The 24017-nt window shown below is 37.8% G+C and overlaps 1 protein-coding gene across 6 annotated transcripts in view; it reads left to right on the forward strand.

Moving 5' to 3' along the window:
* Positions 1–24017, forward strand: part of HDAC8 (histone deacetylase 8) — a 256182-nt gene that overhangs the window by 65556 nt on the left and 166609 nt on the right. For 5 of the 6 annotated variants that reach the window (XM_061137354.1, XM_061137357.1, XM_061137356.1 and 2 more), the window contains exons 5-7: positions 8802–8914; positions 12664–12741; positions 13326–13434. In XM_061137354.1, coding sequence (XP_060993337.1) covers positions 8802–8914; positions 12664–12741; positions 13326–13434 — 300 coding nt within the window. Of the gene's footprint in view, positions 1–8801; positions 8915–12663; positions 12742–13325; positions 13435–14476; positions 22518–24017 lie in introns of those variants that run through there. The other variant, XM_061137359.1, reaches the window with a different exon arrangement.

The following is a 24017-nucleotide window of genomic DNA, read 5'->3' on the forward strand; positions in this document are numbered from 1 at the left end:
ATAAACTTCAACATCGTAATTTCCTCCTTTTGGTTAAAACAAATAGCATCCATCGCTGAATAATTCAGAGGCCACCAGATAGTGATAAATCATAAGCCACCAGAGTAGGGTGAACGGGCATCTAAGAAATAGTCTCTTGAGGAGTCTTGGTGTTATTCCTATAAAACCAGTGGTTGAGAGGTGGTGGCAAGAATCAATTGTTTTAGGGGCTTGGAGATCAGGCATCTTAAAAGAGGGAAAAATAAACTGTAAAAAAAATATAAATGAAAAAGTTTATATTATAGTAAAAGCCAAGAAGTGAACCATAAAGGTCAAGTATATTCTAAGACAAGTGAAGGAAAACCCATTTTGCAGGACCACTTATGGAAGGAGGATGCAGATGCTCTTGGTGACAGTGTCCAAAGTCTAGATTACCACTCATATAAGGATGTATATGACCTAAGCATTCCTCCAGACTTCCTTAGTGGTCCAGGCATCAGCTTATTCAAGGAGGTTTCCAGTCATGCATTGTCTGCTGCAGTGATGAGTTCTTCCAGGTACATGTGGCTTTAGTTTGCAGAACTGCTTCAGATCCCAGAGAAGAGAGCAAGCTGTAAGGCAACAGAGGATCCCAATAAGGATTTGGGCAGTCAGGTTTTAGTTCTTGATGACTTCAAGTCAGGCAGCAGGAAGAAAATTTGGAGAAGTTGATATTGAAGTTATTAGCCAGAAGTATTAGCCAGATATTGAAGGTATTAGCCAGAAGTATTAGCCAGATATTGAAGAAAACTAGAAGAATTGAAAAGTTGGTAAGGATCAACAATTTGGGCAAGGTAATAGGATCCAGTCCAGTTTCCAAATAGGTACCAAAGCTGGTTTTTCTACACAGGAATGGAAGTCAGTTACATCTACCACAGAAGACAAAGTTTGCATAGTCATCAGCAACCTGCAGTTTATAAAGATATACAAAATTGTTCAAAGACAATAACTAGATTCTGATAACCTGGAATGGTATGCTATAGATGAGTCAGTTTTCCTTTGAAACCAAAAAACTTTCTATTCATTTTCCTCCTTTTGATAAAAGATAATCTCAAATGAAGATTCTTGTTTTTTTGGCCATTCTGCTTGGCATGTGGGATTGTAGCTTCTCAACCAGGTATCAAACCTGTGCCCCTTGCATTGGGAGCATGGGGTCTTAACCACTGAACCACCAGGGAAGTCCTAGAAAGATTGTTCTTAAACTCAAAATAAGGTTGGTCTCACGAGCAACAGAAGGAAAAAAATAGATGAACTGGACTTCATAACAATTTAAAACTTTTGTGCATCAAAGGACATCGTCAAGAAAGTGAAAAGACAGCCTACAGAATGGAGGCAAATGTTTGCAAATCATATATCTGGTAAGAGTCTGGTATCCAGGATATGTAAAGAACTCATGCAACTCAACAACAAAAAGAGAAACAACCCAATGTAAAAATTGACAAAGGACTTGAATATATATATATATATATATATATATATATATATATATCTGCAAAGAAGACATACAAATGGCTAATAAACACACAAAATGATGTTTGACGTCATCAGTCATCATGGAAATGTAAATCAAATCCACTATGAGACTCCATGCCCACTAGGATGACTAGAATTAAAAAAAAAAAACAGGAAATAACAAGTATTGGTGAGGATGTGGAGAAATTAGAACCCTTGTGCATTGCTAGTGAGAATGTAAATTGTAGCCCCTGTAGAAAACAGCTTGGTTATTCCTCAAAAGTTAAACATAGAATTACCACATGTCCTAGCAATTCCACCCCTAAGTATGTATCCAAAAGGATTAAAAACAGGTACTCAGAAAAATACTTGTACACAAATGTTCATAGCAGCAATATTCACAATAGTCAAATAGTGGAAACCACCCAAATGTCCATCAACAGATGAATGTATAAACAAAAGTGGTATATACATACAATAGAATATTACTCATATAAAGGAATGAAGTACTGATGATTGCTATAATATCAATGAACCTCAAACACATGCTAAATAAAATAAGCAGACAGAAGATCACATGTTATTCTATGATGCCACTTAAATGAAATATCTAGAATAGGTAGATCTGTAAAGACAGAATGCAGATTGGTAGTTGTCAGGGACACAAGAGGAAAGAATAGGGAATGACTGATTAGTTCAGGGTTTTCTTTTGAGGTGTGAAAATGGCTTGGGACTAGACTGAGGTAGAGATTGAACTGTGTTATAAATGTACTAAATGCCACTGAATTGTATGCTTTAACATGATCATTTTTTTATTATGTGACTTTTGCCTCAATTTAAAAATATTAAAAAATAAAAATTAGGCCTCATTAGATTTGGCCTGATTATTTATATAGGTATTGCAAAAATGCTAATTTACCATATATACCTTAGGCTTGCTTTGCTGGAATTTTTCATAAGAAATCTCATTTTGAAAGTTTTAAAATCTATTAAGGCTGGAAAACCAAGCTAAGATTTTACCTGCAGTACCTATGAATTTGAAAGAACTCCTCTCTTCGTAGGTTCTCCAAAATGTTTTTAAGTTTCCAGAACCTGCCAGGAAGTAACCTTCCTTACTCACCTGTAAGGCTGGGAACCGTATAAGCCAGGTACCAGGCTAGATTTCCCAAGAGAGTTTTCCATGTATTGGCTCAATAAAGTCAGCCTTAGTTCCTAGAAAGTGTCTGATCAAATCTGATTTAACGAGCATCTTTCTCAAATATGACATTCCAGGCAAGACCTTGGTTACATAACCAATGTTTCCAATCATGTCCTAATAACAAGTAGAAGAGATATATATTCTCATTGAACCTATAGAGGTAATTACATTGCTATGAAAATAAAAATAAGCTAAGAGTTTTCAAATCCTGGAAGGCTCAGGCATGGGGACTCTGGCAAATAAAAACATATAATGGCCAGTGAGGGCATTAATGAATCTCTAGGAACTTCTTATGCAACATATAATTCCTGAAATATTTATATTAATAATATTTTGCCTATACAAATTTAGCTTAGGGAAGGCTAAGCATCTTTTCTGGTTTGGCAACTCTTCTCATGCATGTCATCAATAGTAATGTATCAAATAAACCTAACCATTTCTAGCACCTCTCATTTTCTAAGGTAAAAGAACAAATCCTTTATGATTTCGCAGGGGCCCTTGGGACTTGATTAAAATAGAATAAGGGATTACTGAAAAATAATACTTGGTTCTCTGTTTAACCAAAATGACAATAAAGGATCCTAAAAATGAGCATAGGAGATAATATGATTGTAAAGAATCTCATCTCTTTCATAAGTGAGAAGACGTTGCTTTCTTAAATTATGCTATAATAAAGTCAGTGTAAACCATAGAAGGTTAAAAGGTGGCAAGAATACACAGAAGAACTATACAAAAAAGATCTTCATGACCCAGATAACCATGATGGTGTAATCACTCACCTAGAGCCAGACATCCTGGAATGCGAGGTCAAGTGGGCCTTAGGAAGCATCACTACGAACAGAGCTAGCAGAGGTGATGGAATTCCAGTTGAGCTATTTCAAATCCTGAAAGATGATGCTGTTAAAGTGCCACACTCAATATGCCAGCAAATTTGGAAAACTCAGTGACTGCCACCTGTCTGGAAAGGGTCATTTTTCATTCCAATCCCAAAGAAAGGCAATATCAAAGAGTGTTCAAACTACTGCACAATTGCACTCATCTCACATGCTACAAGGGAAGCCCCTTGTAGCTCAGTCGGTAAAGAATCTGCCTGCAGTGCAGGAGACCCGAGTTTGATCCCTGGGTTGGGAAGATCCCCTGGAGAAGGAAATGGCAACCCATTCCAGTATCCTTGCCTGGAAAATCTCATGGACAGAGGAGTCTGGTGGGTGCAGTCCATGGGGTCGCAAAGAGTTGATCACGACTGAATGACTAACTTACTTACTTCACATGCTAGCAAAGTAATGCTCAAAATTCTCCAAGCTAGGCTTCAACAGTACATAAACCAAGAACTTCCAGATGTTCAAGCTGGGTTTAGAAAAGGCAGAGGAACCAGAGATCAAATTGCCAACATCCATTGGATCATAGAAAAAGCAAGAGAGTTCCAGAAAAACATCTTCTTCTGCTTTATTGACTATGCCTTTGACTGTGTGGATCACAACAAACAGTGGAAAATTCTTCAAGAGATGGGATGACCAGACCACCTGATCTGCCTCCTGAGAAATCTGTATGTGGGTCAAGAAGCAACAGTTAGAACCAGACATGGAACAATGAACTAGTTCCAAATTGGGAGAGGAGTACATCAAGGCTATATATTGTCACCCTGCTTATTTAACTTATATGCAGAATACATCATGCAAAATGCCAGGCTGAATGAAGCACAAGCTGGAATTAAGACTGCCAGGAGAAATATCAGTAACCTCAGGTATGCAGATAATACCACCCTTATGGCAGAAAGTGAAGAGTAACTAAAGAGCCTCTTGATGAAGGTGAAAGAGGAGAGTGAAAAAGCTGGCTTAAAACTCAACATTCAAAAAACGAAGATCATGGCATTCGGTCACATCACTTCATGGCAAATAGATGGGGAAACAATGGAAACAGTGAGAGACTTTATTTTCATGGGCTCCAGAATCACTGCAGATGGTAACTGCACCCATGAAATTAAGACGCTTGCTCCTTGGAAGAACAGCTACGACCAACCTAGGCAGTGTATTAAAAAGCAGAGACAGGACTTTGCTGACAAAGGTCCATATAGTCAAAGCTATGTTTTTTCGCTGCGGTCATGTATGGGTGTCTCAGGGCTTCCCTGATTGCTCAGTTGGTAAAGAATCCACCTGCAATTCAGGAGACCCCGATTTGATTCCTGGGTCTGAAAGATCGGCTGGAGAAGGGATAGGCTACCCACTCCAGTATTTTTGGGCTTCCCTTGTGGCTCAGCTGGTAAGGAATCTGCCTGCAATGCAGGAGACGTGTGTTTGATCCCTGAGTTGGGAAGATCCCCTGGAGAAGGGAAAGGCTACCCACTCCAGCATTCTGGCCTGGAGAATTCCATGGACTGTATAGCACATGGGGTTGCAAAGAGTTGGACACTGAGCGACTTTCACTTACTCTCACTTTCATGTATGGTTGTGAAAGTTGGACCCATGAAGAAGGCTGAGTGCCAAAGAATTGATGCTTTTGAATTGTGGTGCTGGAGAAGACTCTTAAGAGTTGCTTGGACTGCAAGGAGATCAAACCAGTCCATCCTAAAGGAAATCAGTCCTAAATATTCATTGCAAGGACTGATGCTGAAGCTGAAGCTCCAGTACTTTGGCCACCTGATGCGAAGAACTGACTCATTGGGAAAGACCCTGATGCTGGGAAAGATTGAAGGCAGGAAGATAAGGGGATGACAAAGGATGAGAGGGTTGGATGGCATCACCAACTCTATGGACATGAGTTTGAGAAAGCTGTGGGAAATGGTGATGGACAGGGAAGCCTGGCATGCTGCAGTCTATGGGGTCACAAAGAGTCGGACACGACTGAGTGACTGAACTGAATATTTGATACTAAAGTTCTCTTTGGAAATCTTATAAGTCCATCAAACCTTAGCTAACTTTGACCCCAACAAATAAAATCCTCTTCAGATTTCAGACGCTCTCTGGTATGTTGGTAAATCTAAATGATTGTTGCCTTTAATTTTTCCAATATATAGCATATATATATATATATATATATATATATGATTCCTGCTATGAGTGAAACCAGGAAGTGGTACAGTGTTGAAGCAAGAGTATTGTTCACTTCATTTGTCTTCCTGATCCTTGTACTTTATTTCACATGTCAGTGTCTATGTTACATACTTGTATTTTCTGTGAAATCAAAACTTAAATAAATCTTGGCAGTTTGATTTTCTGAAAATAAAAAAAAACACTTTCTACCACTTTCTATATCTATACATATTCCTTATAATACAACTCAAAGTGGCAAAAAGAACATATTCATTAACAGACTCAAATACATATAGCCTCTCTGTAGCTTGTAAAAATAAGAAGAAAAGTATTTAAACCCAATATTATGCTTAGTAATTAGTGCATTCACTTACCTAGAAATGATCTAGGTATATAATGAATATTCATTAAGTAACTCAATTTAGTATCAACCCAAAGTCTTCAGTTACCTAAAGATCTTATAAATTATCATCAGACTGACATAATTACTGTTGAAATAAAGTTTTTCAGAATAATGACTCAATTCTGTTAAACAAATTTGCATTTGTCATAATCTCAAACATTTAATAGAGGTAACATTAGCTTATTCAATCAGTAAACCTGTACAAATTTAGGAAGAATATACCCAACTAGAATAAAAATCCACATTTATATTATACTTACCATTGATAAAGAAAAACTGTAACTGATTTTAGTAAACCAAAATTATTAAGTTAGTCTTGTTTGCCAAAGATTTACCTATATTAGGCAAACTTAAATTCTTAAAACATTTGAGCTTATTTTTATAGGAATACTTTTTCAGAACATTAAAAGTCTTGAAAGTTCAATTTCCTTATTTTCTGGGAATTTTAAGAATATTCTGTTTATCTAAACACTTAATTCTATAAACCAATGAGAATAGATTTCTTTAAATATAAGAAAAATATTAGGAAAATATTACAGACTGATGAGGCCTTTCTGAATTACAGACATTATTATTATATTCAGGCTACTGCCATAGGAGAAATGTTCATTAATAAAGAACATCTCAAAGAAAAGGAAGGGGGACCTGTAGTTTTATAAAGACAGGTAAATAAGATAATCATCTGTGAGTCTTATGAGAGTCATGAGGAAGCATGAAAATGGTTCTTTCTGGAATATGCCAGGGCAGTGTGGTCTTTTGCAGTTAACTTTCTCAGAATACAAAGGATGAGAGGTTTCCTACTCACACTGATTTCCAACAGCACAGGGCTTAGATAAATTTCAATACTGTCTCTGCTTTGTCAATTTTGTCTATAGAATTTCTCTGTATTCTCTTTTATATGCCATAGTATTTCTGCTTGCTTTTTTTGGTTTTGTTCTGTTTTGTTTTGGCTTTTGTATTTCTGTGCCATGACCTGTCTCCTTAACTTAATTGTAGACTCTCTGAGGGAAGAAAGTATGTCTTGCATTGATTTGTATTTTCCCTCCTTCCCTCTTTTTGCCTAAAACACTTAATGTTCCTTCCCAACTACCTAAAAGTTATTGATTTCAGTAGAAAGACACATTGTCTCTTTCTTCATGTGCTAAAATGGTAGGTAGACTCATAAATTGTAAGCTTTTCATAATTGGAAAATAGCATCCAAGAACTTTCAAAGTTACATATTCAATTCTTATTTATACAGAATTCAAGGTTGGACCAACCTTTTCCTCTAATTGGTTTCAGTCTGGCTGCATATATAATGCCAGTCTATTCTTTCTCTAGATGATCACCAAGTTCACCTTCATGAGTAAAGCCAATGTCTAGTGATATTTTTACCAACTTCCTGCTGTCTAGTGTACCTGTCTCATTGACGTAGTCTGTGAACCAGGGCATTGTGCAGCATATGAAATATTATAGAAGAGATTTCATGAAGAAGTTTATGCATTGTGTAAGCAATACAAAGACTTTACACTCTTGGGCTTCCCTGGTGGCTCAGTTGGTAAAGAATCTGCCTGCAGTGCAGGAGACCTGGGTTTGATTCCTGGGTTGGGAAGATTCCCAGAGAAGGGAATGGGCTACCCACTCCAGTATTCTTGCCTGGAGATTTCCATGAACTGTATAGTCCATGGAGTCTCAAAGAGTCGGACATGACTGAGCGACTTTCACTTTTCACGATCTCATAGTAGCCATTTTAACTGATGCTCATGCCATTTTAACTGATGCTCATGCCTAGAATTCTATTTCAAGTAAAATATTAGGGAGAATGTAGGAAAAAATGGACTGAATATTCAGTCTGTGGAAGCAAAAGAAACTGAAGCATTTAGAATGAGGCCTTAAAGAACAAATTATAACACATGTTTGATGATGATGTTCTTTTACATCTACTCAACAAGGCTTAATGGAAGAGTAATAAAAGAGTAGGTTAATATGCTGACAAGAGGTTAAAGTGACACAGTGTCACTGATAGCAAAAATATTGAAGGACATCAGTGAAGTCAGTAAAGACAACTTAAGTGAAGGAGACAGAAAAACTTTAAAAGAGGCTGCTCCAATCATCATTGTAATAATTACATTTATGGAAAGGCAACCACACTGTATTGTCCAGGAGGTTATGCATTTGTACATTCTACACTCAGCTTTTATGAGCAACAAGTCCAAGATGTACTAAAAAAAAATTCTAGATTATGTCATAGGGTCAGGACAGAGAAATCAAATCTCCAACACCTTCTACAAATGGCTGAGCAGTATAGTCTTTAATGCCCCTTCTAGATTCTAGATTTCTTAAGCTCCTTTAAGTAGTAATCTATGTTCATCAGGATGACTTCAAGGTACTCCAGTTTTTTAAAATGACTCCTGAATCATTAAACAAATATTCTGTTTTGTTCAATATAGTTATATATTTTTTCCCATTTTTTTAGGTTGATTGGTAATATTTTTCATTATATTTCAATATTACCAATCAACCTAAATATTTAGTTTACGAAAACACTTCATTCCCTGGTCATTCTGGGCCATTTACTATATAATCTTTGTAGGTATGTTTTTGTTTTTCTTAAAAGAAGGGGGAATTATAAGGGAATGGATCTCAAGGGTTAGATCCTTGGCTATAAAGACTCCCTTGGATTGCTTGTGGCTATTGGCTAAAGCAACTTGTTTTCTTGCAGAGATGAAGCATCTGGATTTTGTTATCTCAATGATGCTGTCCTGGGAATATTACGATTGCGACGGAAATTTGACCGTATTCTCTATGTGGATTTGGATCTGCACCATGGAGATGGTAAGCCCTTCACTTCAGAGGAGCTTTGCTGCTAGGACTGGCAGGCTTTTATCAGTAAAGCTGTTTCTAGGCAGCTGGTAACAGGAGAAATGCCTCTTGCAATTGAAATTTTCCTAATTGAGAATCCTAAAGTAGGTAGAGATTCTTTTAACTGATGCAATTCCTCCTTTGCTGACCAAGCTGCTTCAAAATACCAGGTTCCTATAATTTCTCCTCCCCTCTCCTCCAGTAGTGAAGCTCTCCAGTAGAGAATTTTAGGAAGTGGAAATGAGGGTAAGATTTCTTAGTGTTTACTCCAGTGCTTAGTAACCTCCCTCAGGCCACTTCCATAGGTTCTAAATGAAACCTGCAGTCAGAACTGAGAGTCCTGATGCTGCTCTTAAAACAGAAGGGATGCATGATGGACTAACACTCTGAATTTTTCACCAACAGGGATATCAACTCATGTGGTAATCAAGATCTGTGCCACTTGCTTTGTATTGTTAAAATTTTTAGTCTTGCACAAACCCAGGACATCTTCTCTAACTTTTAGTAGTAGCAGACTGTAACAATTTGCCTTAACCCCATTAATCCTCACTTAGAAGACTTCACTAAAAGGCTGTATGCAGCCCTCCTGTGTACCTTTCATTTAGAATGTAGAGCTTAAGTGACAGCTACCCTCATTCTATTTCTCATATAAATATAGCCCGTGTGCGACATATATTTTCATCAATCTAGGAACACATATCCAGTAAAACTAGTTAAGAATATACCCTTCCTGCCCCCACATTAGTGATTGCTGCTTCCCTGTTTCTTTTGAGACAAACTAACATAATCAAGGCATAGGAGTAGTATATCATGGAAGCTGGGGTCAGCTCTACTGCCAAAAAAGAAAAAGAAGGAAGAAATTGTGGGAGAGACCTCCCCAGGTAGTTCAATTAGATGGAAGCTTCCATGGAATGGTGACAGAAAATTAAAGGTAACAGAGAGAAGAGAGAAGAGTTAAACCAACACACTACTTCGAGAACCATGTCCAATGAATATCTGAATATTCAGCCAATGCAAAACACAGCTTAGCTCAAAACCCTTCAGAGACTCTGATTGCTTATAACAAGGGTAACATTTGGCCTGTGGCTTGTTTTTGTATGACTAGCAAGCTAAGCTAAGAATGGTTTTTTACATTTTACAAGGTTGTGAAGAAAAAAATGCAATAAAGACCATGTAGTTTGCAAAGTCTAAAATACTTACTATGTAGCCACTTGGTTTGCTAACCATTGGCCTACAGCAATGGTTCTCAAACTTGAATGCAGATTAGGCTGACCTATGGGTGGGGGGCTTATTGTAAAATGCAGATCCCTAGGCCACATTCACCAGATATTGGATTTAGTAGGTCTGGTATGGAACCTGGGAGTCTCCATATTAATAACATCCCAGTTGTTCCACAGGCTACACTTTGAAAACCAGTAGTCTTCAAGGTAAAGTCCACATTATTTGCCCTGTCTTTTAAGGCCTGCCTCAATGTGGCCACACTTCCTCTCTCCAGCCTTCTCTCTCACTACTTGCTGTCTGCGCTACTGTACTCAGTGATGCCCGGACACATCTCACTGTTCCCACCTTCCTGACTTTGTGGTACTTTTTCCTAACCTAGTTTTGCATTCTCTTACCCTTTTATATCTTCAAGTTCTGCCCAAGAGCTCAGGTTGGTAGTAAATCTGCTCCGACCACTCCTGTCCGAGTAGTTTCTCCCCCTGCTCACGTCCTGTATTGTTTCTATCACTGATTTGATATTTAATTATATATTGTATTATTAGTGAATTCTTTAATGTGTCTGTGTCTTCTCATCCCATAGAAACTTTCAGTTCCTTCAGAGCACAGATCAAGTTATTTACTTCTTTCTGTCCTACACAGTGGCAGGAACAGACAGACCTATGCCTATAGTAGTGGTTCAGCAAAATATTTGTTGAATGAATGAGTGATTATGAAATTCAAACTCTTTGTATCAGAGTTCAAGAATAGAATCAAGTCTGTTGAACCATGTAAGAATGAAATAAGACTGTCACCTGAAACCATTCTTTCCATTTGCAATGTTATTTCTGCACCATTTAGAGTTTCCTGTTTTAGCCAGCTTTTATGGTGTGTTTCATTTCAGTTTATTTCCCCTCTTCAGCACCTCCCTTCCAGTGACCCCTGCCCCACCTCCAAACACTTACACATTTGGTTTATTTTAAATCTCCCATGATTCCATAACTAGCACCTTGCAGTGGCTTCACCAGCACCCCTACCCCATCCTCACTTTCTTTCAGCTACCTAGCCACTCTTCCCTTTCACACCAAACCCCTTGCCCTCCTCTCTATGTCTTTTCTTAAAGTATGATTTTCTAACAACACCTAATGGTATTTCCCATGAGTAGTGATACAAATGGCTATTAAACATATGAAAAGGTGCTTAACACCCTAAGACTCAGAGAAATGCAAATTAGAACAAGAACATTCTTTCTGCCTAAGATTAAAAAGAATAATACCTAGTGTCAGTCATGACATTGAAAAAGGGTAACTCTCATACACCACTGAGAGAAGTGTAAATTGGTACCACCTTTCTTGATGGATAAATAATCAGGATTTTCTTGAGTTGTCCTTGTTTATACTTCCATTTCTAAGTTAAAATACTAGTTTAATTCATTTTCTTTTGTTTACTTAATGCTTTGTGCCTGGAGCCTTTAACTGCTGTTAACTGCCTCCCTAGGGCAAAGCATAAGGCTTGGGAAATTCAAACATACCTGTGATATACAAATAGAGTTAATATTTTTTAAGGTCTCTGTTGGCCTCTAAAGAAGACTGAAGCCTTAAGTAAACAGAGACAATTTCTTTATTTGAAGTATAAAAGAGGGTAATACATGAATTTGCTAATAGTCCTTCCATTTTACAACCAGATTATCTGAATACAGTATGACAATTATGTGATTCTGGGAGGAAAAGTGTAGAGGTAAGTAGGGTGTGTATCTGAATAAGTAGTGGCTTATAAGAGACATCATCTATCTCCCAGGCCTCTCTTCATTTTCTGATTCTGTTAAAATGAAAAGGAGACTCCTTTCTTTAAGTTTTTCCTCCTATCTTTCTCCAAGCTTCAAAAAGCTGTCATCAAGCTGCTGTTAAAGGGCTACTTTCAGCCTCCCATGTTTTAGCCAGAAACATGTACTTAGTACACATGGAACTTTGGGTGGATTGCATTTATAACCAAATCTGTATTATAGAAAGGCATTTTAAAATTAGATTTACACTGTGAAGTGCCTAATGTTGGTATAGATGATGTTTTTCAAAGGGTTGCCATATTGTACTTCTTTGAAAAAAAAATACCAAGAATATAACTTAGAACCAATGAAACAAAACAAAATATAAAACTTCCAAGATGGTGCCAGTTTCCTTTATGCAGTTCTGTTGATAATACATAAATTCTGAGCTCTAGTCCTTCCCCACCTTTTAGAACACATTGTGAAAGATAGCCTGGGCATCCCCATTGCTTGGAAATGTCCAGCTTTAATTTGAATGAATTTGAAAAGGAACCCTAACTTCACTTGGGGCCAAAATTCTAGCTCATCCTCTAATGACAGAGAGTCAAGACCTGAGTTTTGTTACTTTTATTCCATAGCTTGCTAGCCTTATTATTGCTACCTTCTCTCTCTTCCTTCCTACAGTTGCTTTCTAGAGTTTCAGTTGTTGAAAACAGGAGTTGCACTAATGGAGTGTTTCTTCTGCCATTTCTTTCTCCGGTAGGTGTAGAAGATGCCTTCAGTTTCACCTCCAAAGTCATGACAGTGTCCCTGCACAAATTCTCCCCAGGATTTTTCCCAGGCAAGTGATCTGTGTGCTAAGTGTTACATTTGAGGAATAAATACTGCAGTTCTTCTATATATTTCTTATATCTTGTATTTGGATAGCTACATGCTATGAATACCTTGTTGGTGCTACGTGCAAAAATTTAACAGAGGTCATTTCAGGTGACAATGATAAAAGGAATGTAACGCTGCTGCTTTTTCCAGATGTTTTTCATTGATTGTCGATAGCTCACTTACACTTACCAGACTATCAGATAGCCTGTATAACCCCCAACATCCTGATAAGTGTAATGATATATTAATGTTATGTCAATCTAAGGTGTATGAAAATTCAAGCAGAGAAGTTTATCTTTTTTCATTCATTTGGTCCAACAAGATGGAGACTAAACTAATTCTATTTTCTTATGATTTTACTACTTCCCCAACGTTATTTACAAGTTTTTTCTTACTCACTAATTTCATTCCCTTAGAAACCATCGTCCATTCAAGATTGTTCTCTTAATTGACCTTTTGATTTTCTGAATTCCTACTCAGAGAAGCCGTCATATTTTCTAATTCTCGTGTTCTTAAAACTGTTGTTGGTGCTCCTCTCTTTGACAGGAACAGGTGACGTGTCTGATGTTGGCCTAGGGAAGGGACGGTACTACAGTGTAAATGTGCCCATTCAGGATGGCATACAGGATGAGAAGTATTACCACATCTGTGAAAGGTATGACAGCAGTGCTGAGCCAGTAACAAGCACATTACATTTCTATTAGATGAAATGGCCTCTAATCTCACAGAATTCTTGTTTTCAAAGAACCATTAAAAAAAAATTAAAAGCTACTATATACCCACATACCATTTGTACACTGCTCACTATGCTTATTTGATCAGATAGCCAGCCCCTGTCTGGGAGAGTAGTGTGTTTGGACCAGAGCCCACACTATTGGTTTGATCTTACCTGCCACCCCATAAGATTAAGGCCTTCCCAAGAGCAGAGCTTCTCAGCTGTACTGGGGAATCCCTTGTCTGCTAGTTTCTTAGGTAAAATCTGCATGTAGTATGATTTCATTAGCCTGGGAGGGTCAGTTTCGGTTTTCCATTATGGAGATCTGCTTCCATCCACTGGTGTGAATATTAGAGTTCTATCGGTTGTGTTAAAATTGGAGTCAGAAATTCTGTTTTTGTTTTTTTGTTTTTTTTTTTTGCAGTATGGTTAAAGATAAAATTACAACCACTTGTAGGCAGACAGTTTAGTGCCAGTGTGTAGACCAGACCACTGGGGCTAAAAATCCCTACAGAATGAGGAAAAGGGTGGCTAAACTCATATTCATAAAAAACTGGGATCGCTCAGGTACAGATTCATTGCTGACATTGGCAGTAGAGAAAGTGAGTCTGACTAGAAGTCAGCAAGTCAACATAAGGTAAGTAATGGGGATTGAGGTGTTTTTGATCCCTCTCCCACTTGGCTCAGATTTCTCCCAACATTCTGATGGAAAGAAGGGCTTCCCATAGGAGCCTGCACTGGCCGTCACTACTGGCAGTTGTATAAACAAAGTAGAAGTATTAAAAAATAAAAACTTTATGGTCCAAAGGTGCCTCTTAGCTCAAGAGATTTGGCATGTCAGGTCATCAGCCGTAGCAGTAGCCTCTTCATATTTTGATCATGTGCCCTGGCTACTACCTCTGCATTGTCAAACTGAAAAGGCTCTTTTTCTTTCTTCAGTCTGCCATTGATGGTTTTAATTGCCCTTCTTTGTTCCCCTTAGGCTCTGTCCTGTCCTTGAGATGTGCAGATCAGAGTTGCTGACGTAACTTTACCAATGATGTCCTGTGGTTCTGTGTAAAAGAAGAATTATTTTGTTTTTCTTTGAATTCTCTTATTGACAGTATCCAACATTTTGTTGCCCTTTTTTTTGCCATAGCAGGAAACTAGATTGTTCTCTTCAGTACTCTGTCCACAGGGTTTCCTAGTGCTTTTTCCTGGGCCTTAATTGAAAGGTCAGCACCCATCATCCTGCAAGTGTAGCTTGTAATCTCTGGCCCTCCCTAAATGGATTACCTTACATGTGCCCCTATTGAAGCTCATCTGTCAGTCATGAAACCTCCTGAAGTCTTCCTTTCTTCCCCATCAACTTGTCATTTCACTGCCTGGAAAAGCTGAGTATCATCTGCAGACTTGAGGATTTCCCAGCGCCCACCCCCAAACAAGTCTTCAGTCAAAAAAATGTCTGTTTCTCCCCTATTTCTCTCTAAACCAGTTCTTCCTACATGATTTTTAAAAATTGTTATCCCACAGTAATTCATGTTTAAAGATAGCCTTGGTATCAAACTTAATTAAATGTTTTAAAGGTGAATTTAGCCTGGAGGAAAAGATCAATGGAGGATCACACATGATTACCATATCGCCACCTCTACCCCAGTGTATACAGGAAGCCAGCATTTATTAAAGATTCTTCTAGCTTGTGTACCAGAGTACAAGACACTCATTAGTTTATAGCTCCCAGGGCCCCTTTTGCCGTTGCAGCTCCACCAGCAAACTGTATAGAGATCACCCAGAATCAAAACCCAGGCTCCAGGTTTTGATTAGAGAGACAGTCATTTTTCCCTTTGATTTCTTTCAGAAGTCAAGTGTGGTCGGGGCATTATGTGAAGGCACCTCTGATCCCAAGGGTGCCAAGAATGCTTCCTGACCCAAACATCTGTCCCAACTGTTGGACTAATAGCTGATGAAATTCCTTTAACAGGAAACATACTTTTGTTCTACAATGAGAAATAGCCCTTAAATGGAATTCTGGCCCAATCTCTCCTCCTCACCCACACTCTGCCATTTCATAATAGCAGATTTTGAAAGGGTTAGAGCATGAGCACCCTGAGCATTCAGAGGAGAACTAGCGGGAAGGGGGCACAAACAATCTTTGCCAACTAGTTTTGCAGAGGGTCAGCTCTAGTAACAGTATCACTTAGTCTCAGTCATTATGCTTTTGATTACTTCTAGTTTGTTGCCTAGAATCAGAGTATCTTGTTCATTTACCACTATGACATCTGGTTCATCTGCCTACCTCAAAAGACAGAGTAGACAGGAATAGCTTACCCATGTAAAAAAGTCATTCAGTTCATCTTCAGTCTCTTTCATCCTTTTTGTTCCATGAGCCGACTGGTTTTCTAACTCCTTACCTGTGAGAAATAAAGGACCTCTTATTGCTGGTTCACTTATAAGACGCTCTAATTTTAGTTTGCCACTGGTTTGCTTCTGAACTATCTATCTTTCCATATTGAATTTAGGAGCCCTTTTTCCTTCCTTTCCTTCCTTCTTTTCCTTATGGCTTTTTCCTCTGCTGTAGCCTTTTTTTGACTTTAACAGCTAGGCAGGAACTTAATGGTTTCATCTTAAGGTTAAATATACCCTCTTTATTTTTTTAAAAAATTATCTTAGGGATTCTTTCTTGATAGATCAGATATGGAATCTTTACTTGAAGATTTTCAACACCAGAAGTTCCATTTTATGAAAAAGACAATTTCACAGTGAGCGCTCCCTAGGTCATTCAATGCTAATTTAGAAGGGCAAGGGTCACCATTCCCCAAAGCCTCCCATAATTTATATACAGGCAAAGTTTGATGGGATAGGAAAACTATTTTGCCAAAGAGACCATTTCCTAATTACCAAGCTCTGTCATCTGAAAACTACCTTTCTGCCTTTATTTAATGTTTGCTCTCTAGTTGTATTTGAATGCAATGTGAGATAGTCTTAATAATGTTTAAACTATTACCCAAAAGGCTGTGTTGATGACTTTGGGAACATCTATAGTTAAGGAATTTTAAAAAAGGACAAATAACCAAGCACTTCCTTGCAGTTGATTCAAGAGAGGTACTGCTCTGAAACCTTAAATCTTGCAGGATGACCAAACTGTTTGCCCACTGTGAACTGTCATGACATATTCATAGTCTGAAGAAGAATTTTAGAGTTGTGTTCAAACTTCTTAGTTTTTACCCTACCTATCATTTTACAGCCCTAACATCCAGAAAGCATTCTTTACTAAACATCCACTTACTAGGATATATCTCATAGAAAGGTTATGTATATGGTGCCTTCCTATATATATATAATGTGTATGATACAAAGCATACTGAAATTGACACACTTTGGGGAAAAATCACCTTTTATTAAGAATATTTGACTATTCAGCTTTGTAAAATAATTAATTAGAGACACTGCATAAAAATTTCGCCAAAAGGAAAACACATTGTTATACAGACTTCTCAATGAATAGGACTTATGAAAGGCCCTATTAAGCAGGGCTTTTCAATCAATAGCAGTCTTTATATCCACATATGCAATACTTTGCTAGTAAGAGCGATCAGCCTGATCAAAGAAATAATCTTATTCTAGTGAACTAGGGTTCACAGTAGTAATTATTAAAATAAAAATCTTCCTGTATTTGGCCTGTTTACCTTGAATCCTATGGTTTATCTGCTGTAACCCAAAATTAAAAGAAACCTTTTTTCCTCCATCAAAGAGCACTGACCTAAAGAAACATTCAGAGATTCCAGAAGTTTAAAAAAGCAGCAGCAACAACAACAAAATTTTTGCCCCTTCTTTTTTGAGAAAAATATTATACTTTTCTATTTGAAATAATTTTTTTATTGCTCTTCAAACTGGTTTTTACAAACATTAATTCTACTATGCTTGGGATAACCAGGATAGCCTACCTGGAAAGAACTTGATCTCTAGGACCACAGCAACCTCATTGAAGGAATAGCTCATTTAAACTCAAGCTTTTATTTCTGTGGGGAATTCCTTCATCCATCTACACTGAGCTCCACTGCTATTCAATGAGGAAGAGAAAAAAATCATATAATATAGTGACTCTGCAGTTTATATTTATTGTATGAGAATTTTCCTTAGACCCTGACATGGCCTCTGAAATATAAGTCAGGATTGTTTTAATCACAAGAATTCATTCCTATAGGTCTGGAGCCATAATTCAGCTCTCTGAAGCCACTCTGACCTTCCTACAAAAGAACTGATTGCCTTAAGTCACCTTATAGAATTTTTAAGACACTAATTAACAAGAATGAAAAGGGAACTGCCAATGCAATAACTTAAGGGATTTGCTTATATTTTAGTATAATGATGAGCTTTCATTGTGGCTCAGACAGTAAAGAGTCTGACTGTAATGCAGAAGACCCAGGTTCGATCCCTAGGTCGGGAAGATCCCCTGGAGAAAGAAATGGCAACCCACTCCAATACTCTTGACTGGAAAATCCCATGGATGGAGGATTCTGGCAGGCTACAGTCCATGGGGTCGCAAAGAGTCAGACACGACTGAGCAATTTCACTTAGCATAATGGCACTATTTTATTCATTCACTCAACAAATATTTATTGTCTCTGCTTCATTCCCACCCTGTACATAGGTACTATGGTGGTAAACATCCTGGAGCTCCCACATCCTGGAGCTTAGTTCCTAGGGAGGACTTGCCTGTGCCAGGAATTATACTGATCATTTATTTGATTTTTTTCCATTTGATACTTCTAACAATATACAGTACCTGCAAAGGTAGAGTATTCTTATTCCAGTCTTACTAATAAGAAACTGTGGAAGTGTTAGTCACTCAGTCATATCTGACTCTTTGCAACCCCATGGACTGTCCATGAAATTCTCCAGGCAAGAATACTGGAGTGGGTTGCCATTCCTTTCTCCAAATAAGAGAACTGGAACTTAAAAAGGTTGATTTACTTAAGGTCACACAGGGAGTATTAACCATCAGTTACACTGTCCCCAAATTGTCACATGGAAGTATGAAATTTTTTAAAATGAGTTTAACAAGTTTAGGGATTTTTTAAATATATTTGTTTATTTTAATTGGAGGATAATTATTTTACAATATTGTGATGGTTTTGCCATACATTAATATGAATCAGCCACACTTATACACGCACATGTCCCCTTCATCCTGAGCACCCCCTCACTTCCCTCCCCACCCTATCCCAGAGGAATAGGGTGTCACAGAGCACTGGCTTTGGGTGCTCTGCGTCATACATCAAACTCGCACTGGTTATCTGTTTTACATATGGTAATAGATAAGTTTCAATGCTAGTCTCTCAAATCATCCCACCCTTTCCTCTCACTGAGTTCAAAAGTCTGTTTTTTACATCTGTGTCTACTTTGCTGCCCTGAACATAGGATCATAGGTATCTTTCTAGATTCCATATATACACATTAATATATGGATATTAGTATGGATAATGGATTATTATGGATATTATGGATATATGGATAATATAAGTCTTTCTGACTTACTTCACTCTGAATGATAGGCTCTAGGTTCATCCACCTCATTAGAACTGACTCAAACACATTCCTTTTTATAGCTGAGTAATATTCCATTGTGGATATATACCACAACTTCCTTATCCATTCATCTGCCAATGGACATCTGGGTTGCTTCCATGTCCTAGCTATTATAAATAGTGCTGCAGGGAACATTGGGGTACATGTGTCTTTTTCAATCCTGGTTTCCTCAGGGTATATGCCCAGTAGTGGGATTGCTGGGTCGTGTGTTAGTTTTATTCCTAGTTTTTTAAGGAATCTCCATGCTGTTCTCCATAGCTGTTGTGTCAGTTTGCATTCCCACCAACAGTGTAAGAGGATTCCCTTTTCTCCACACCCTCTCCAGCATTTATTTTTTGTAGACTTTTTGATGATGGCCATTCTGCCGGCATGAGATGATACCTCATTGTGGTTTTGATTTGCATTTCTCTAATAATGAGTGATGTTGAGCATATTTTCATGTTTTTCTTAGCCATCTATATGTCTTCTTTGGAGAAATGTCTGTTTAAGTCTTCTGCCCACATTTTAAAAAATTAATTAATTAATTTTAGTTGGAGGATAATTTCTTTACAATATTGCAGTGGTTTTTGCCATACACCTACATCAGTCAGCCACGGGTGCACATGTGTCCCCCCATCCTGAAACCCCCTCCCACCTTACTCCCCACCCCATCCCTCTGGGTTGTCCCAGACACCAGCTTTGAGTGCCCTGCTTCATGCATCGATCTTGCACTGGCCATCTATTTTACATGTGGTAATATACATGTTTCAATACTATTCTCTCAAATCATCCCATCCTTGACTTCTCCCACATAGTCCAAAAGCTTATTCTTTACATCTGTGTCTCTTTTGCTGTCTTGCATATAGGATCGTCATTAGCGTCTTTCTAAATTCCATATATATGCGTTAATATGCTGTATTGGTGTTTCTCTATCTGACTTAATTCACTCTGTATAATAGGTTCCAATTTCATCCACCTCATTAGAACTGACTCAAATGTATTCCTTTTTATAGCTGAGTAATATTCCATTGTTTATATGTACCACGACTTCCTTATCCATTCATCTGCCGATGGCAACTAGGTTGCTTTCACGTCCTAGTTATTGTAAACAGTACTGCAATGAACATTGGGGTACATGTGTCTCTTTCAATTCTGGTTTTCTCGGTGTGTATGCCCAGCAGTGGGATTGCTAGATCATATGGCAGTTCTATTTCCAGTTTTTTAAGGAATCTCCATACTGTTCTAAACAGTGTCTGTACCAGTTTGCATTCCCACAACACTGTAAGAGGATTCTCTTTTCTCTACACCCTCTCCAGCCTTTATTATTTGTAGACTTTTTGATGGTGGCCATTCTTACCAGCCTGAGATGATACCTCAGTGTGGTTTTGATTTGCATGTCTCTAATAATAAGTGATGTTGAGCATCTTTTCATGTGTTTATTAGCCATCTGTGTGTCTTCTTTGGAGAAAAGTCTGTTTAGTTCTTTGGCCCACTTTTTGACTGGGTTGTTCATTTTTCTGGTGTTGAGCTGCATGAGCTGCTTGTATATTTCAGAGATTAGTTCTTTGTCAGTTGTTTCATTTGCTATTATTTTCTCCCATTCTGAAGGCTGTCTTTTCACCTTGCTTATAGTTTCCTTCATTGTGCAAAACTTTTAAAGTTTAATTAGGTCCCATTTGTTTATTTTTGTTTTTATTTCTATTACTCTGGGAGGTGGATCATAGAGGATCTTGCTATGATTTATGTCAGAGAGTGTTCTACCTATGTTTGCCTCTAGGAGTTTTATAGTTTCTAGTCTTACATTTAGGTCTTTAATCCATTTTGAGTTTATTTTTGTGTATGATGTTAGAAAGTGTTCTTTCATTCTTTTACACATAGTTGACTAGTTTTCCCAGCACCTTCTCTTGTTGAAGAGACTGTCTTTTCTCCATTGTATATTTTTGCCCTCTTTGTCAAAGATAAGGTGTCCATAGATGCATGGATTTATTTATCTCTGGGCTTTCAATTTTGTTCCATTGATCTATATTTCTGTTTTTGTTCAACTACCATACTATCTTGATGACTGTGTTGTTCAGTCACTAAGTCATGTCTGACTCCCTGTGACCCCGTGAACGGCAGCACTCCAGGCTTCCCTGTCCTTCACTATCTCCCTGAGCTTGTTCAAACTCATTTCTACTGAGTCGGTGATGCCATCCAACCATCTCATCCTCTGTCACCCACTTCTCCTCTTGCCCTCAATCTTTCCCAGCATCAGGGTCTTTTCCAATGAGTCAGTTCTTCACATCATATTGCAGCTTCAGTTTCAATCCTTCCAGTGAATATTCAGGATTGATTTCCTTTAGGATGGTCTGGTTTGATGTCCTTGCTGTCCAAGAGACACTCGAGTGTTTTCCAGCATCACAATTCGAAAGCATCAATTCTTCAGTGCTCAACCTCCTTTATGGTCCAACTGTTATATCCATACAAGACTACTGGAAAAACTATTGCTTTGACTATAGGGACTTTTGTCAGCAAAGTACTGTCTCTGCTTTTTAATATGCTATGTAGGTTTGTCATAGTTTTTCTTCCCAGGAGCAAGCATCTTTTAATTTCATGGCTACAGTCACCATCTACAGTGGTTTTGGAGCCAAAAAAAGGAAATCTGATACTGTTTCCATTGTTTCCCCATCTATTTGTCATGAAGTGATGGGACCGGAAGCCATGATCGTCGTTTTGAATGTTGAGTTTTAAGCCAACTTTTCCACTCTTCTCTTTCTCCTTCATCAAGAGGCTCTTTAGTTCCTCTTCACTTTCTGCCATTAAAATGGTGTCATCTGCATACCACTGTATGGCTGTAGCTTTGTAATATAGTCTGAAGTCAGGAAGGCTGATTCCTTCAGTTCCATTCTTCTTAAGATTGCTTTGGCTATTTGGGGTCTTTATGTTTCCCTACAAATTATGAAATTTTTTCTAGTTCCATGAAAAATACCATTGGTAGCTTGATAGGGATTGCATTGAATCTTGCAATTGCTTTGGGTAGTATAGTCACTTTCACTGTATTGATTCTGAAAGTATGAAATGTATCACAAGGAGGAAATACCATCCCCAAGAATTCTTGCAGATTTTTATCTCCAGGAATTGTAGCAAAGTCCTTAAAAAAAGAAACCTTTTAAGATTATGCAAATGAACCACATGATCTGTAGTGTACACAGTCCATTTGTTTATGATTTAATTTGTAATTTTATGCATCAAAAATAAAAATAAATATTGAGAGATTTTACTTCTTAGTTTTTTTTATTAATTTTAATTTTTTTGATGTGGGCCATTTTTAAAAGTCTTTATGAATTTGTTACAATATTGCTTCTATCTTATGTTTGTGGTTTTCTGGCCATGAGGCATGTGGGATTTTAGCTCCCCAACCAGGGCTCGAATCAGCACTCCTTGCATTGGAAGACAAAGTCCTAACTACTGGAGCACCAGGAAAGTCCCACTTCTTAAGTTTTTAATTTCTAATTAAAGTTTGGAAACATGGAGATTCTGTAAATCTGCTCTTTCCTTTATTTCCTTTATTTTCAATGGAGAAAATCCTGACTTCCTATGTTAGAAAGTGAATAATGTCACATGTCATTTTATAGAGGTCTCCTTATATAATTAGTTTCTTTTCATGTGGTTTTTAGGGGACTACTATTGCCAAAGGCTTTTAACATTATGCTATTTTGCAACTGAGCTTCCCTTGTGGCTCAGTGGTAAAGAATCCACCTGCCAATGCAGGAGATGTGGATGCGATCCATGAGTCAGGAAGATCCCCTCGAGAAGGAAATTCGGCAACCCACTCCAGTATTCATGCCTGGGAAGTCCCATGGACAGAGGAGTCTGGTGGGCTACAGTCCATGGGTTGCAAAGAGTTAGACATGACTTAGTAACTAGATAACAACAGGCATAATTTATATCATCTCTTGATCCTGGCAGAAGGCGTATCAACATATAGGGTAGAGATTCTCCATCCATGCTATAATCTGTTCATCCAATACCCGTAAAGTAAAATAAGAGCCAAGGGATATCACTAAAGGATATTTAAGTGAAATGTTTCCTTTCCCTATTGACTTTTAATGTTAATATTTAAAGAAGAGATGTTTTAATGATGATAGGTTCTTCTTTCATTATAATGATAAGTCATCTTGAATTTATCTTCTATCTGGGACTCCAGATTCCTTATCATTCAATTTCCGAAGCAGGTAGATAGATCCTCAGTGAAAGAGAACACAATTATAGCCTACTCCTTTGAGCTTGGTGATGTGGCAAAAGCAATATGAATACATATTCATACATAAATGTTTTAAGCAATACAATTTTTTTTCAAAATTCTCTTTCATCTGATGAGAAGGGAAGAATTCTCCAGAAATTAGCATTTAAGAACAAATAATTTATATAGCCTTACTTCCATCTTCATCCCATTTTCATCACAATCTGAGAGCTGGTAAAAAATCTTTACAAAATTACTCTCTTCAGTTGGGTCACAGCTATACCACCTTGATCATCACTAGATCACACTTAGGCCCAGTGATAAAGGTCATGGAAGCTGCTACTTCTTTGTATAAGCCTTGCACTTTGAACTAAGCCCTCCATAAGTAAGATATTTGTAGGCAATGTTTTCGTTCTGTTTTATAAACTTCTATTCTGCCTCTTTGTGGTATGGCAGATGCAAATTGCCTGTTGTTTCTGGAAAATGGATGACTCAGATACTAATTAAATTCATGGTTAACATTAAGCACAGGTGGAAATGAGGCCAAAGTGGGCCATTCATTTAATGTTCCTAGTTTGATGTGTCTTTTAAAATATTAAATTCAAAAGACATTAAGTGCCTAAGAATATACGATAATTTGGAGGAGGGGCAACTGTGCTTAATTATCTGTGTTGCCCCGGCTGTCACCAGTACTTGATTAGGGTTACAGCGGAGAACTGGTTTTTTCCCTTACCTGATTGATCCTTTGAGCTTT

Source organism: Dama dama, chromosome X (genome assembly GCF_033118175.1).
Source record: "Dama dama isolate Ldn47 chromosome X, ASM3311817v1, whole genome shotgun sequence".
In the NCBI taxonomy this organism is placed as follows: Eukaryota; Metazoa; Chordata; class Mammalia; order Artiodactyla; family Cervidae; genus Dama; species Dama dama.